At 36.8% G+C, this 14,844-nt stretch overlaps 2 protein-coding genes across 3 annotated transcripts in view; both read right to left on the bottom strand.

Moving 5' to 3' along the window:
* Nucleotides 1-1,644, bottom strand: part of dyrk4 (dual-specificity tyrosine-(Y)-phosphorylation regulated kinase 4) — a 33,350-nt gene extending 31,706 nt beyond the window's left edge. Inside the window, exons 1-2 of the mRNA XM_087797602.1 lie at nt 1,511-1,644; nt 592-661 (exon numbers count right to left, since the gene is read on the bottom strand). Of these exons, the coding sequence (XP_087653728.1) occupies nt 592-661; nt 1,511-1,542 (102 nt within the window). The 5' untranslated portion in view covers nt 1,543-1,644. The remainder of the gene's footprint in view (nt 1-591; nt 662-1,510) is intronic.
* Nucleotides 1,645-3,122: 1,478 nt separating this feature from the next.
* wfdc1 (WAP four-disulfide core domain 1) lies at nt 3,123-14,601 on the bottom strand. Of its 2 annotated transcripts, none has more exons than XM_087797283.1 (6): nt 14,175-14,601; nt 7,553-7,748; nt 7,392-7,475; nt 6,033-6,173; nt 3,856-3,915; nt 3,123-3,757 (listed from the first exon to the last, which is right to left on the bottom strand). In XM_087797283.1, exons 1-5 carry the CDS (start codon nt 14,289-14,291, stop codon nt 3,857-3,859), a joined length of 597 nt encoding a protein of 198 aa, XP_087653409.1. In that variant the 5' UTR covers nt 14,292-14,601; the 3' UTR covers nt 3,123-3,757; nt 3,856. The 2 variants fall into 2 exon arrangements, with proteins under 2 accessions (XP_087653409.1, XP_087653407.1); XM_087797281.1 differs by having other exon boundaries at nt 3,865-3,915.
* Nucleotides 14,602-14,844: the final 243 nt, after the last annotated feature.

The raw sequence follows: 14,844 nt of genomic DNA, 5'->3' as shown, positions 1-14,844 counted from the left end.
ATGTAGCAGTAAGGATCTAGTCTAAGGGTCTACGTTGGTAATTTTGCTACTCACTAAGCTAACCAGTAACTACCTATGTTTCTTCAGACACGTGAGAAACTATTTGAAATTGAAAATAGGGTTATACATATAACAAACCAGACTGCCTGTCAAAAAAGAGGTCAGGAATTCCAATATTCTTGGCTGACCACATGATTTATTTCCCTCCAGTGTTAAATTAGATTTTGACAATGATCCGTCCTGAACTTGGGAGAATTGGACCAGCACATCCCAACGACTCTCAGTGTGGTATCAAGTCAATGACCTCAATCTTCCCCAACATAATTACCAACATAATCAACCCTCATTGTCCAAATGGTGATATTTTCCATGTTAAGATTTGAACAAAGAGCAGCGTCATGCAGTGAAGTGTTTCTGGCAACGAATCACTTCTACTGAGCGTCAACAGCCTCTTGTCTTAATGGCCGCCTGATGAAGCCGGCGTGTAGCGCTGATCACGCAACCATTACAAATACACTGAAGGCGACTTCAACCCTGGACGACTCGGCCTCTTCAAATCAGCACGGATGTGAGATTAAAGTGTTTTCCTACCTTGATTAGAAGAGGAAATGTTCCCTTTCGCTCTTTCAGAAGCTTATTCAGCTTGTTCTTGGTGGCCAGTCTATGTGTGAAAAACATAGTTTTTAAAATAAATACATGAGATTTATTGCAACATTGTACTATTTAATTTGCTCCAAATGTTTATTTGTTTTATTGTTTTGTAAATTCTGTTCAGTAGCACCATCTACTGATAGGAATTTACAAAACAATAACAGTACAGTGACAGTACAGTAACCGAACAATACTGAAGATCCAGCATTGTAGTTACAATTAGATATTTTCATGGTTTATAAAAGGGCTAAAGGCAGACATGTCCAGCCTTTTTGTAGCCCTTGAGCAAGTTCTATTAGAGACTGTATTATTTAACCAGAGAGTCACACAAGTTCCCGGAGTCAAATGGAAAATGGAAAGTGTTTGTATTTTTGTCAGTGACAAAGTTAGCAATTTTGATGGTTTTTTAGAATATATTTGGAACTTCTGAATGACTTATCACTCCATTAGATTCACATTGGGCTACATTTCTCTTCATTAAATGTGTCCTCGTAAACCGTTTGGGGTTCCAATAAGTCTTTTCAATGTTAAACCTTAATCAGTGCATTTAAACATTAATCAACAGTTGGGATGCTGACGGTATTTTTAAATAAAAGTGTGAACAAGAAACTATTTTTATTTACAATCAAGAAAAAGTATATTTTTTTGCAATCTTACAGTGTATTTAAAGTATAATTCTAAAGCAAAATAACTGATGATTTAAAGTAAAACGAAAAAAACTTAATTAATATTACCAACCAAATTTGTTACCCAGTTTTTTAAGAACATAATAGTTACATTTCACTTGCTTTCATCAGCCTTTAACATTCTATAATTTTGTCAGATAAAGCACATATTTTCCAAGGGATTAGTGACTTACCTTTTCTCTGCTGCTCTGTTTTTCGCACTCATGCTGAAGTTAAGTCAACAACTTGGCAGATGTGATGCGTTCATGGTGAAGTTTGTCTTTTGCCCCGGGAGATTTGGTGAGTGACCACCAGCTGCCGAATCTGTCTGGTAAACTGTGACACAGTGTTCAGGCAGGTGTGTGTGAGTGTGTGCGTGTGTGTGTGTGTGAGTGTGAGTGTGAGTGTGTGTGTGTGACCGAAGAATGAGGGGAGAGAAACAAAGAGTGAGAAAGAGAGACAAACATAGGGTTACACGCCATTGACCCGCGGTACTTGAGTGTAATAGTAGTACAGGATTAACACACAGGACAAGGTTAGAGAAACCACTTAAATATGTAAAGTACACGAGAAAGACGCCATGCAATTTTCCTGAACAATGAATCCTACATTTACCATGATGCAACACTGTGAAAACACTCATGGTGACTGAGAAATACGAGACACATTGTCTGAAAACAATACTTTGTCAATACTACTTCAGGTATTTTGTTTACTTGGAAAACAAAAAAAAAAAACACATTTTGATTAAACGAACATATATTATTAATATTAATATATTTGGTCATTATCATTAAATATTGTTTGTTTAAACAAAAAAAGGTTTAAATGTTATATAAAAGCTTAAGTGAATTACATTTAAAATGAAATGGTTGTGCATTCTCATTGTCTTTATGAGTTTTACTTCATCATACAATGATTTATTTATTTGCAGAATTACTTAATACACAGTGCTATTGAACTCATGAGCTACTTATCAAAAACGTCATCAGAAAAGAACATCTATTTTATTTTTGCTAGTAATTTAAGAAAAAGGACAAAAACAACTTTATAAACAACAAAACAATCACCAATAATATAATATGCATAAATATGGATATAATGAATATATAATTATTATAAATATAAAGGTTATCAATCTAGATAGATCGATAGATAGATAAGGGAAAATAATGATTAAACAAGTGAAACATCTAATAGATTCCAAAATACGTTTGATGTGAATTTGCAATGTTTTTTTTTAATCTACAACACAAGTATACTATAACTCTACTGACCTCTAGTGGATGTTAATAGAATGACTCCGAGCATCACGCATTCATTATGGCACCAATTATCACCGGGGGCTTGGAAACTAGAGGAACACTCGGAAATATCAGGATTGATCCTCAAACTGGAATACAACCAACAACTTTTCTACTAAAATATATCCAGATCAACATTCCTGCAACACTGGAAAACACATCTGAATGTGATTAAGTCTATTGTGAAAAAAGGGTCACTTACCACGTCACAGACACGCACAAAGGAAAAAACGAAGAATCCTATCATGTGACTGACCACGTCGGGAATCAGGATAAAAGATTTGATCAAGAAATGGGGGACATACAGGGTCAGTCTGCAGTCCTGACTCCACCACAGCACACATCCCTCAGTAAATAGAGAATTCCCACCACAGCAGAAGGGAAATAAAAAAATGGTAATAACCAGGAGGAATAAAAGAGCGTTATTCCAGACATAAAACTGTATTCTACTTTTTTTAATAGTCACCAAATGCCTTCTACGCATCAATGAAAGAAGACAAGACAGGTTTGAAAAAGATTTATTGAGTCAACAAACAACAGAACAGAAGTAAAAGCTTCTCACTTCATGTTTCCAACTTCAGTTTCACGAAAGCTGCAGTGAAATCGAGCACCCACGGATCAGAACAATAAGTCGACACCGTTTTCAAAAGGTATTATTAAGACGCACATTTGGCAAATGCTTATTTTGAGCCTCTAAGAAGGTTGTTATTTTTCAAGTGAGCGGAAGCTGGGATGGCTTTTTCGAGAAATGTTGATGACCCACTCGTCCACGAAACAATCCAGATTATGGAGCAGGAAATTTGATCACGATCCCTTTACATAAGAGAGAAACCGAGCACCACATGGTTCTGATTTTGTTCCCCTCTTCCGGGAATTGGAGCCATTGTAAATAACCTTTAATCCTATTTTGATGACAAATATTTGGTTAAGAGCTTTGGTGTTTATGGCTGATCTATCAAGGAAAAGAATCCTTTGGTTGAGTCGAATATGATCGTATGATTGCGGAGGTAGAAGCTTTCTTTGCACGTCCGTGTTGATACAAAAAGGCCGAGGCTGGTCTGAAGTTCTAGCGTGTGGTTGGTCCCAGGTGCTTCTGGTGGTGCTTCTTGTGGCCCACGGCGTTGTTTGTTTCGGCATCTGTCAGAGTTCAAATCCCCGTCAGCTCGGGCAAAAAATGCTTCTTGATAAAAAGGTTGTGTAGTTTAAAAAAAAAAAAAAATGTTCGACCACATTACCTCACTTACCTAAGTAGTCCTTGTAGTCTTTGAAATATTTGTGCCGAAGCCCTCGTCCATCTGTGGAGGTAAAAGAACCATGTTAGAGATTGTACCGTCAATACATTTAGAGCAAATAATTAGTTATGATGCGTAATAATGCATATTAATCTTTTATTTTATTATAATTAAATCAGATCTAGTCTTTAACATTGTGATGTTTTGATGTTTATGTCCTGCTACCATACGATTTTTCCAGCAGGGGGAAATATTGCTGTGTTCTTTTGTCGAATTAAAAAATAAAACATCAGGGGCCTCATGTACTAAGGTTATATACGCACAAAAAACGTGCTGAGCCACCTTACACGTCAAAGTCCATATGTATCATTACTGAAAAGAGCGGTAACTTTGATCAAACGTTGTTGCACAAAAATCTTCATGACTTGAAGCAAGAGACGTGAATCATTTTCTTTGTTTTATTATAAAAACAAGCTCATAATTCCTTAATTATTTTTTTTATATCGCCACCTACAGACCTTGCGGGAATTACAAACTTTTTAACGCTCTTTTCAGTATTGATAGATATGATCTTTGACGTAAAAGGAGGCTCAGCACATTTTTTGTGCGTATTACCCCTTAGTTAATGAGGCCCCAGGTCTTTACAAAGTGTTGTAAGTAAACATGTCAAAAATACAAGTATAATACAATTCAACAGACCAGTCAATATTCCTAGTTCAGGTTATTACTGTGTATCGTTTTCACCCCAACATCTCAAGCACAAGAAGACCAAAACACACATAAGACAAATAAAAAAAACTTTAAAGAGATTTTAAATTACATAAATTTCAATTAAATAAAAGGCGTCAACTGTAATAAATTACCCTCAAACAATCACAATCTGACACAACAAGTTTAAGACACTGCACATGTATAAATACTTAAATAAATACAAAATCTTCTAACAATATTTGAGGTTTCTATGCTGTTAATTCATAAATTATCTTGATACCACATGAACACTCTCAGTTCAAGACAATAATACAATGTAAAAATGGTAGATATTATTGCTTTAAGACTCAAATGTCTGATTTTTTGCTCTTATTTGAGACTGATGAATTATTGAGGAATAATGAGAGAACATTTTGCATATTTCCTGACTTTCTGTTTTGAAGCTGCATAAAATTGTTATTTATCACTTAATAATAATAATAATAATAATAATATTCTACCTTCAATTTATTGAATCATAATATACAAACATACGTCTACACAAGAAGTATTAATTAAGCGCTAACTTACAAAATTAATTTTGAATCTATCAATTTATTTTTTATTAATCTACTTCAGACTGATTCTGGTGGAATTTTTTCAGCATCACTGTTATTATTATTATTATTATTGTTATTTATTTGTCTCACTGACATAGATATACATTTCTAATTTTAATATTTATAGAAATGAAGTACTAACAAATGCTTTACCTTTTTTTTTTTACCCAATGAACACTTTCAAATGAGCTCCTTGGTGGAGGTATGCACCGATACAGTTCTACTTATATATTTGATTATAAATCAACATATGCTGGTGAACATGGAGCGGAAATCAACATTTTAATTCTGCAGCATCATTTTTAATCCCGTCTAAGGGTGTGTGTGTGGGGGGGGGGTGTTATCCCAGCTACCCTGGGTGAGAGTCAGGAGACAGCCGTCTATCACAAAAAGAGAAAGAGGGAAAACGTCCTCTGTAGGTATTTGAACCATAGAAGAAACCAGAGTTTCTAGGGGGAAACTGGATTTAAACCAACAACCTTTTTTTCTTGTTAGGCTGCAAATCTCTTGCCAGGTACTTCAAAAGTATACACTCCCTAAATACAAGTTGTTTAAAGGTGCAGAGAAGACTTATGACGACAATACTTTGAGGTCAAGTCTCTTTGTGTTCGTTTTGAATGAATCTCAGCAGAAGTTGGCGCCGAGTCGCTCCTGATGAGCCAAGAGATTCAAGATCAGACAGAAAACATCTGCTGGACCAGACACTCAGTCCCTGCGGTGACCGAGTGTTCTCAATAACACAAACATCAGACGAAAGGTTTTCCATTGGCTCATGTCAACAGGAAAAGGTAATAAAAAAATCAATGTGATGTCAGTGATTAAGTTGTTCAAGTGGAGGCCAATAAAGAGAAACTGGCTCCAGAGTCTCACCGGAGTTTCCGCGCTGCTTGATACACTGTCCACGGTTAGGGATGCCAAGGCCGGGATTTCCTGGGTTGATGATGTGACACTCATAGCCTGTCGGGCAGTGGAGCGGCTCGTCTCCGTCCTCGGTCGTACTGCAGGCCTCGGCTGAGGGAAGAGTCATTAATAACTGATAATGACCAACAGAGTCATAAATGTTAGATTTAAAAAACAAAAGTATTTTCTACAGTTCTTTACATCGACTAGTGGGTCATTAAATGGGATAATTAAAAACATAAACCAAAGTTTTTATCTACTAAACTTTTAAAATTGGTTATAAAATACGTTTTCTTACATTGATATAAAGCGGACCTGGGAATATGCTTCCTGGGGGCAACATCAAAAATCATACTATAAAACTGACCATGTAGAAAAATCAGTTTTATTACTAGTTCAACTCTACATACATATATCTACATATATTTTAGCCTCTTTCTTATTTTGAATGTGTATTTCCTTTATAGTTTCTTGAAAATAAAGATATATATATATATTTTTTTTATGAATTTACATTTAATGAAATATTTGTATGGCATTGTAAAACATTTTTGGATTTCATATCAGTATTTTATATTACATTTGTAAATAAATAATAGCTGCATTTCCTAAGAATCTTAAAAAAAAATCAAATCAGATTCCGACTAAAGCGTAATTAAAAATGTGTTTTCAGTTTTGTTCCCTTCTTTCTTTTAGCTTCACGGCTACTTATAACAGCCACAGTAAATAATGTAGCCCCAAAGGAAATCTAGTTAATCATCCCTGATATAGAAACAAAGTAAACTGAATTAACTAGTCCACATTTACAGTGAGGCAAAAAAAAAGAAGCTAAAACTAAAATTATTTAAGAAAGAAAAGACCCCAAATTAGCATGTTGATGCTAACATGCTAATAGAGCTACATTTATTTTCTCTGTCCAATAGATGTCAATTTTGTTTTCTTTTGATATCACCAAAAAACAATGAAGTTACATTCGATTAAAAGTGTCAAATCGTCACAGAGTTATCCAATGACACTTTACTTTTGAAGCAAATTTGTTCATTCTATTTTAGGTTTTCAACAGATACACATTCCCGTGTTGTTTCTGATGACACAATATAAGTTAAGATAAAAACAGATCCTAGCCAATCGCAATGAGCGACAGTTTGAAGTAAAACGGTATGATAACAGGCAGAAACCTCGAGCAGAACGAGACCCAGTTTCAATGATCTCTTGTAGTGACTGGGTTCAGGAGGGAGAAGAGAGACGAAGGAGAGAGAAGAAGAGGAGGAGGAGAGACAGAGAGAACAGAGTGACGCTGATGTTAAAAAGTAACATGTGTGTAATTACCCTGCAGAACCTCTTCAGGTCCATCCAGCAACCATCCATTACCCCCCAGCCACCGAGGTTTGGGCTGCACCAGCCAGTCCAGCACTGGAGAGAAGTCAGAGTCGTTTAGAGAATTAGAAAAACACTTTCAGCTACGTTGGTACTCGGCTGAAGTTACTGACCCGGCGGCGGTTGAACAGACTCCAGGCAGGCGTAGATGCAGCCGTTGTAGCAGCACCGTTTGTGACGTTCACATTCGGAGTCGGACCGACAACCAGGCACCTCGCAGGCCCGCTCCGGCAGCATTTGAGGAGGAGGGGGACACCGGTCGTTCTTCTGGTGCTGCGTGGACTGGGCCTGGTTGGCGTACTCGTAGTCCTGGTGCGAAGGAAATGACATCAAAATAAAAAAAATAAAAAACTTTTTCATTAAGAAAAGATTCAGCACTCAATAAAAAAAGTATAAATGTTTCAGAAGCTTCAAAACAATTTAGAAACTCTGAAAGATGAAATTTGTTTGTTTTTAAACCAATTCTAAATATATTTACACATTTTCTTTAATTCAATATGAAGAAACATATAGAAACTTGAAAAAATCCGAAAAAGATTGAATGTAAATGTATTTATGCACTCCAAAATAAGTTTCAGAATATTATAAAACAAATTTAAAACCAATTCAAAAACTATTCAGAAACAAAAAAAAAAGAAATAATTCTAAGCTCTAAAACTATATATAAAAAAAATACTGTATATAAAAAATGTTTAAATAAATTAACAAAATGCATAAACAAATTTAATACAGTTTTTTTTGTAATAGATTCACACTCAAAGTAAATGAGAACATTTATTTTGAAACAAATTTACACAATTTTAAACAAATGTAAAAACTTTGTTTTAGCAAAACATAAACATCAGATTTTGTCAATTTCACTATTAATAAATTCGATTTTCTTCATTTTCCAGCCATTGTTAATTGAAGTTTAACTTATTTAAACGTATATAAACCATTTCCCGAAGGAGACCTCCTGAGGGATCAATAAAGTTTTACCTTACCTTACCTTATTTATATAACCCGAAGAAAATCCATTAACTATCAACTACCACTAGAGGGCAGCACTGTATCTTGATGACGCCAGGAGGCTTTTCTAACTTCCAGACTCCTGACCTGGATTTTTAAAGGTGATTAAACCGTGAGCTCACACACTTTCACTAGAAGCAGACGAAGGAAAGAAACTAGGCCACAAAAACCACAAGCCCAGAACCGACATGATCCTCACACCTCTGCAATTATGGCCGACCAGAACATGTGCTCGAGAAAGAGAGACACAGGTTTTCCTCTCAGAGTCTGCAGAAGAACAACTGAACCCAACCATCCATTTTTCTTCTTTAATGGACATATGGGTTTTATTATAAGGAAAAACTTTCCCTGAAGCTTACAATAGAATCACCCTCCCTTTTTTCTCAACCACTTTTAAAAGACCACAGCTATGAAAAAAAGAAAGAAAAGTAAATAACAAGTTAACTAAAATAGTTTTTAAAAACCCAAAGACACAGCGGAGAGGAATATCTAATGGGCTCAGAAAACTAGGACGATGCTTCATGAAGCTTCATCAGCACATCTCCAGTTTTTACATCCCAGATACTACTTTACATCCATAATGTTTGCGATAATCACATGTCGACGTTGGAAAAGAATCGGAAACTTGGCGCGCAGACACGACCACTTCGAGTAAGTGTTTTCCCGAAATGAGTTTGGCTTGTGTGCGGTTAAGATTCTCAAGTCTGCGAGAGCGAGGGCGGATTTCTTTTGACTCCTCTAATTGAATAATGAGCTTGTGGCTCGCACACACATCATTAAAATGGTGCCGTTTATTTGGCACGCTCGTCCAAATATTCTCCCCAAACCAAGTGAGGGGAAAGAATGAAAGCAAATGCTTGGCACCGATGGCAGCTGTGCGTTCTCTTGAAACGCACTCGTTTGTTCTGGCAGCAGCGAGATTAGCCATCGGTCGATTGGTGGAGAGAATTCTGGAGGGTTTTTTAGGTGTGCGACTCTTCTTGGATTCAACTTTTTCTTCTTGGATTCAACTTAAAATCAACGTGTTTCACCTTAAAAACAAATATTTAGACACAAGTCTGTCGTTTGTTACTAGTTGGTGTCTCGGGAAGATTCCAGAATAAAGACGAGGGAGCTGCTCTGATTGGATAATGACTTAATGAGGGTGTATCTCCATCTTCCTTCCTGTCGGTAAAGTGTGTATAGTTTGATGTATGTTTCTGTGGCACACTTCAGATTTATAATCCTGCCTCTGTCTGATGTTTAAATGATGTTTGGACATCCACTGCTTTAGTCTGCGTGTGTGATCTTCGCGTTATCTGTGATCGTCTTCTCATCCTTTTATCTTTCACCTTGAATCTTGCTTTTCAAAACGACATCCGTCAGATGCCGCCCGACACCCGAAAGCGGTTTGTGGTTCAACGCCAAGATCACAGACAGATACTGAACTTCCTTCCTTCCTTTTTTTTTTTTTAGGGGGGGCGACCAAGATTACAATCCTCTCGCAATTACGGCCATTTATCCTCTCGAGCACGGCAGACATCTGGAGAGTTCTGATCTGGATGGAATAAAGACGCACACCTGCAGGATGTCGGTTCTTAACTTGACTTGATGGGAGAGGTTTGCGGTAGAACATGCCACCGTCATATGACTGGGATTAAGACACTTGGACTCACAGTGCAGAACTGCTGACCAACCGGAGTACAACTGTGAACAGAAAGAATGACAGCAACCTAAACATAAACATTACTTTTGAATTAATATCTCATTTAATTTCTCAATAGGAAGTTATTGTCTTAGTTTAGTACGAGATTATTATCAGTGTTTCTACTAAATCATTGCATGATAATTGTAATACAGTAAAAGTACATTTGCTGTATTACAATGAACATGTGTTTTACTTCGACTTATTTATTTATTTAAAACCAATTGATTTATTTTGAAAGTCACAAAAGGGTTTGATGCAAAACCAACGGCAATATATAGGAGTATAGGGTTGTCCGAGCTAAAGTGTGGCCCGGGGGCCACATGCAACCGACTTCCCGTTTTACTTCGGTCCAGGGCAAAATAAGTTGTTGTGTTGTTGGGTTATTAAACAGTAACCCAGCTTCATTATTATTATCATTATATTTGTTCTTAAAATGTTATATAATTATTATGAACTTTCTTGATTTACATTCGAAATAAAAAACAACGTAAAAAAACATGTCCTACATTTACTACTTTTGTTCTCTATCTGAAATTAGATTTAGATCTATACATCTATGCGCTTTAATGTTCTTCTCATATCAATTTTATCCATACATTTATTTTCTTTTTCTCTTATAGTGTAATCATCACACAAAAATACATTTTTATGGTACCCTTTCCCCCAAATTTGCAGTTTTTCGTAGGCTCTTAAATGTATGTAACATGGCTTGAACAACCTTTTTTTTTTCATTTGGAAAACATTTTAGTTTTAACTTAAATTTAAAGTCTGTCTTTGAAAGGAAACTTGGAGATTTATGTTCTTGCAGTTGTTCCAAAAGAAAGAAATAAAAATAAACGACTTGAGTTTCGAATTTTGCCTTTAGCGAATAGTCGTCGTAAATCTAAAAGTAAGTGATCAAAAAATCTGCCTGGGAGTTTAAGGTTTTTTTCTAAACTCCATTGACTTTTGGTCTTGTTCAGCTACCGTACAAACTTTCTGAGATTTGTTTTTGTGAACTAATAATTTGCAGTAGACGCTCAATCATCTTTAATAACGGTCCTTCGAGAGAAGCTGCAATTGTGTCTCGGCTGAAGTTGATGCACAATATAATGGACTTGAACTCAGAAGCTTCAACAGATGTTCTGTCCCTCGCAGTAATTCTACCCTTGATGAGTATAATCTGAGCGTCGTCTCCTCCTCGGGCAGGAGACGTATGATGCTGAACATCTGCGAGACGATGGTGTCATCACTTTAAATGAAAACGATTTGCGTCTCTCTCTTGTTCCCCGACATGTTCCAGCAGGTGTTCGAGCCACACTGTCACGATTATTTAGTCTAGTCCTGCCACAGCAGACACATGCAGCTGTGCTTCGTATCAGGGATTCTGAGAAGCTGCCTTTTTATTAAATCCAGTTTGTGGTCGAAAGAATCTGACCTCAAGATTGTCTTTCTCCAAGATTTCTGGTTTGTTTTTCAAGCTACTGGAGGAAATGTTGTGACCCGTGGTAACTGATAGAATGTTTGCAGAAAATGTAATGATTGTCATAGAGGTGCACGGTGAAGTAGTGGTTAGAGTGATTGCCTTGAGCAAGAAGGTTGTCGGTTCACTTCTACCTTAGAAACAACCTACAGCCTTATTGTGAGGACTTTGTATTTTCTCCCAATGTTTGTGTGCGTTTTCTCCCACAGTCACAGTGGATTATTAAGACATCTGAATTGTCCCTGTTCAGGGTGCCCCCTGCCTCTAGCCCGTAGTAGCTGGGATAGGCTCCGGCCCCTCACAACACGGATGAGGGAATAAGGAACGAGCTTCAGATACATTTACCAAAAGGTGTATCGTTTCAAAATGTATTTTAAACAGACCATATTTTTTATTTTTGCAAGAGATAATGTCCACTAACTATTAGAGCCTCCCAAAACTGATTTTCTTTTATAAACATTATGATTGTATTTATTTTGATGATAAACACTGATTAGATACTGATTCACATGTTGGCACAGGCGAGTCACATTTTGATAGTTTTTAAAAAAACTAATTGGTATTTAAAAAAAGTTATTTTGTTCATTTGTTTTTGACCCTTGTGTTTTCTCGGGGTCAAGGGATACCTCAAACACATTTTTTTTTCAGGCCTTAACACTAGGGTTAAGTTAACACAAGGGTTAAGTTACTGGAACACGTCACATAGAACTCAATTCTCATTTTAAAAATATATGAATTTGTATCTTACAATACATTGGTGAAAAGAACAATACTATAGTGTAATACAATATCCTACAACAAACATCACCATAACACACTGAATTTTTCTTTCATGATGGTACAGCAGCAAAATTGCCTTCTGTAGACTTAAAACTACTAGCAAACTATATACCAAACTTACTTCAAAGTTCATGTTAGAGACAAAAACATTTCTAAGGCTGCGACACAAAGTTCATGCCTTCTCAGCATGTTTCAATTTGAGAAGCTTTGAAGCAAAGTCCAGTAAGTCACAGGGTTTAAGTCCATCCTGCAGAGCTGGACCGAGTGAAAGGAAAAAAAAAGGAAGAAAAAAGGCAGAAGCTTCGTACAGATACAGGGGGAGATCCAGAGAATAGGCCGACGAGTGCACAGAGCAGTCAGAAAGTGAGAGCATGAGTGCAGGAGAGGTTGCTAAGAGGAAGGAGCGCAGCACGCTACACTGGACTCTTGTTAAAGATGATCAATCGGACACGCTGGGTTCACACGCGGAGGCCCAGACGACCAGCTCTGATCACGCTCACATTCACGATCCAAGAACACTGCATGAGCGCGCCGCGATCACTCACATGGAATTATACAGTCAGAAAGAGAAGAATGGACAACTTGGGAAAGTAAAAGTCAACCCTAAAAAAAGAATGTAATAGTAGCATTAATGTTTGATCACAATAGAGAACACAAGTGATCAGGATAGGCTTTAAAACATACACATTCATGCATTATGTACCTTTTTTATACATAATACATGCATAAAGTTACTGCATGAACCTGTACTCTTACATGCTAACACATGAGAAGCTAAATGATGTTGAAATGTTTAGTTGTAACCAAAGAGTTGTTGCTAAATGGGAGTTTGTATCGAATGTGAACTATAAAGCTAGTTACATAAAGATGTAATACACTATTAGAAACAAAGCTAGCTAGCTACATCCACTTTATTCACACTTGTTCTTCAACTTTATATTGTCTAAAATCAATGTAAAAATACAGAACTGAAGAGTTGGCGTTTGAATTCTGAAAGATTTGTGACTTACATTAAATGAAATCATCAAGTGTTGACAATTATATACAATTTAAAAGTCATTGTAAATATAAATGTATTTATTTTCACAAGAACATGGTTAATTCTGGAGAGTTGAACATAACACATTTAAATTATTAACTCAAAATATTTTTGTAACACATTTTTGGCAATTTAACATATGTTAATAAAAAATGTATAATTCCTTCAAATTTAAATAATATGACAAAGACAGATACACTGCTCATTCGTCATCCCAGACATTAGATGGCATCACTGAAGTTCATTGCAGAAGCCAAGGTCTTAAGCAGGAAAGATGCAAACTTTAAATTAACATACAGGAAACACCAAGCTAACTTATTGATAGCAATCCTAGTTGCAGTTATCATGAGGCGAATTTTACAGCCCTGAAACAAGATGAAAAAAGTTTTTTGATTCTAAACTGAAGTTGAGAAGTTAGAAAGTGAAATAGCGCAGAAAATAATCCATGTTTTTCTTGCAAAATTGTGTAGATTGTGTAGAACACTTGTGTGTGAACTCTTTGTTGCAGGTTTATTTGTTGAAGCCCTTTGGACGGATACGGTCGGTGAAAGCCAGGAAAAGCTGTTTGACACCTGTTTCCAAGTTATCTAATCAAAGCCGAAACAATAACAACAGAAACAAGTTCAGAGTATTCTTCTGAAGCCAACAGGACCTCATTTAAACCGCAATCTGCATCTCAAGGCTAATGTGATGTTAGCTTTTCTCCTCGTTTTAGCAAAAAAACATTACGACTTGAGTAATGCATCAATACAAACCCACCTTGTGAGTTAGTGCCCTTTTCCTGAGTCTCCTGGCATCACTTCCTGTGGAGAGGGCCAGCAGCAGCAGCAGCAGCAGAGCAGCCGGCATTATCAGTGCAAAACTCCTGCCGGACATTAGTCCTACTCAGGTATTCCACTCTTGCTTTCCCTAAAAAACTTGTGTGTTTGCAGTTCCACTGCGCTGGTCTCCACCGGCAGCTCTGGCTGCTCATGTGCTGCCAGAGATTACACAAGCGCTCGCTCCCTGCAACAGGACCTGCCTTTATGTCCGCCTGAGGGAAAAAGTGCAGAAGGAGAGAGTGGAGGCGAGGGAGAGGTTGAATGTAGGCGAGGAAAGTTGAGGGGAGCAAAAGAATGAAAAAAAAAAGGAAGGGGGGAAACAGGAGCACATCAGTTATGGAGTGCTGTAACTTACATAGTGAGTGCACATGTCACACAGAGAGAGAGAGGGAGAAAAGAGAGAGAGAAAGGGGGAGTAATTGGAGGTTGGGGGAGTGTTTGAATGGGAGACCTCCCCCCTTCGGCCTTTGGTTTTCATCTCACAGCACATCTGGTGATCTTTAGGAGAATTTATGATCGTTTTATTCTCTGCCTATTGTTTACTAAATTAACAAAAACAAACAATGTAAAGGGAAATAATTGCGACGATAATAATAATAACAACGATA

The sequence above is a fragment of the Callionymus lyra genome, chromosome 8, assembly GCF_982586985.1.
Source record: "Callionymus lyra chromosome 8, fCalLyr1.hap1.1, whole genome shotgun sequence".
Classification (NCBI taxonomy): Eukaryota; Metazoa; Chordata; class Actinopteri; order Syngnathiformes; family Callionymidae; genus Callionymus; species Callionymus lyra.
The sequence above is the reverse complement of the archived record's forward strand: the minus strand, read 5'-3'. Positions and strand labels throughout refer to the sequence as shown.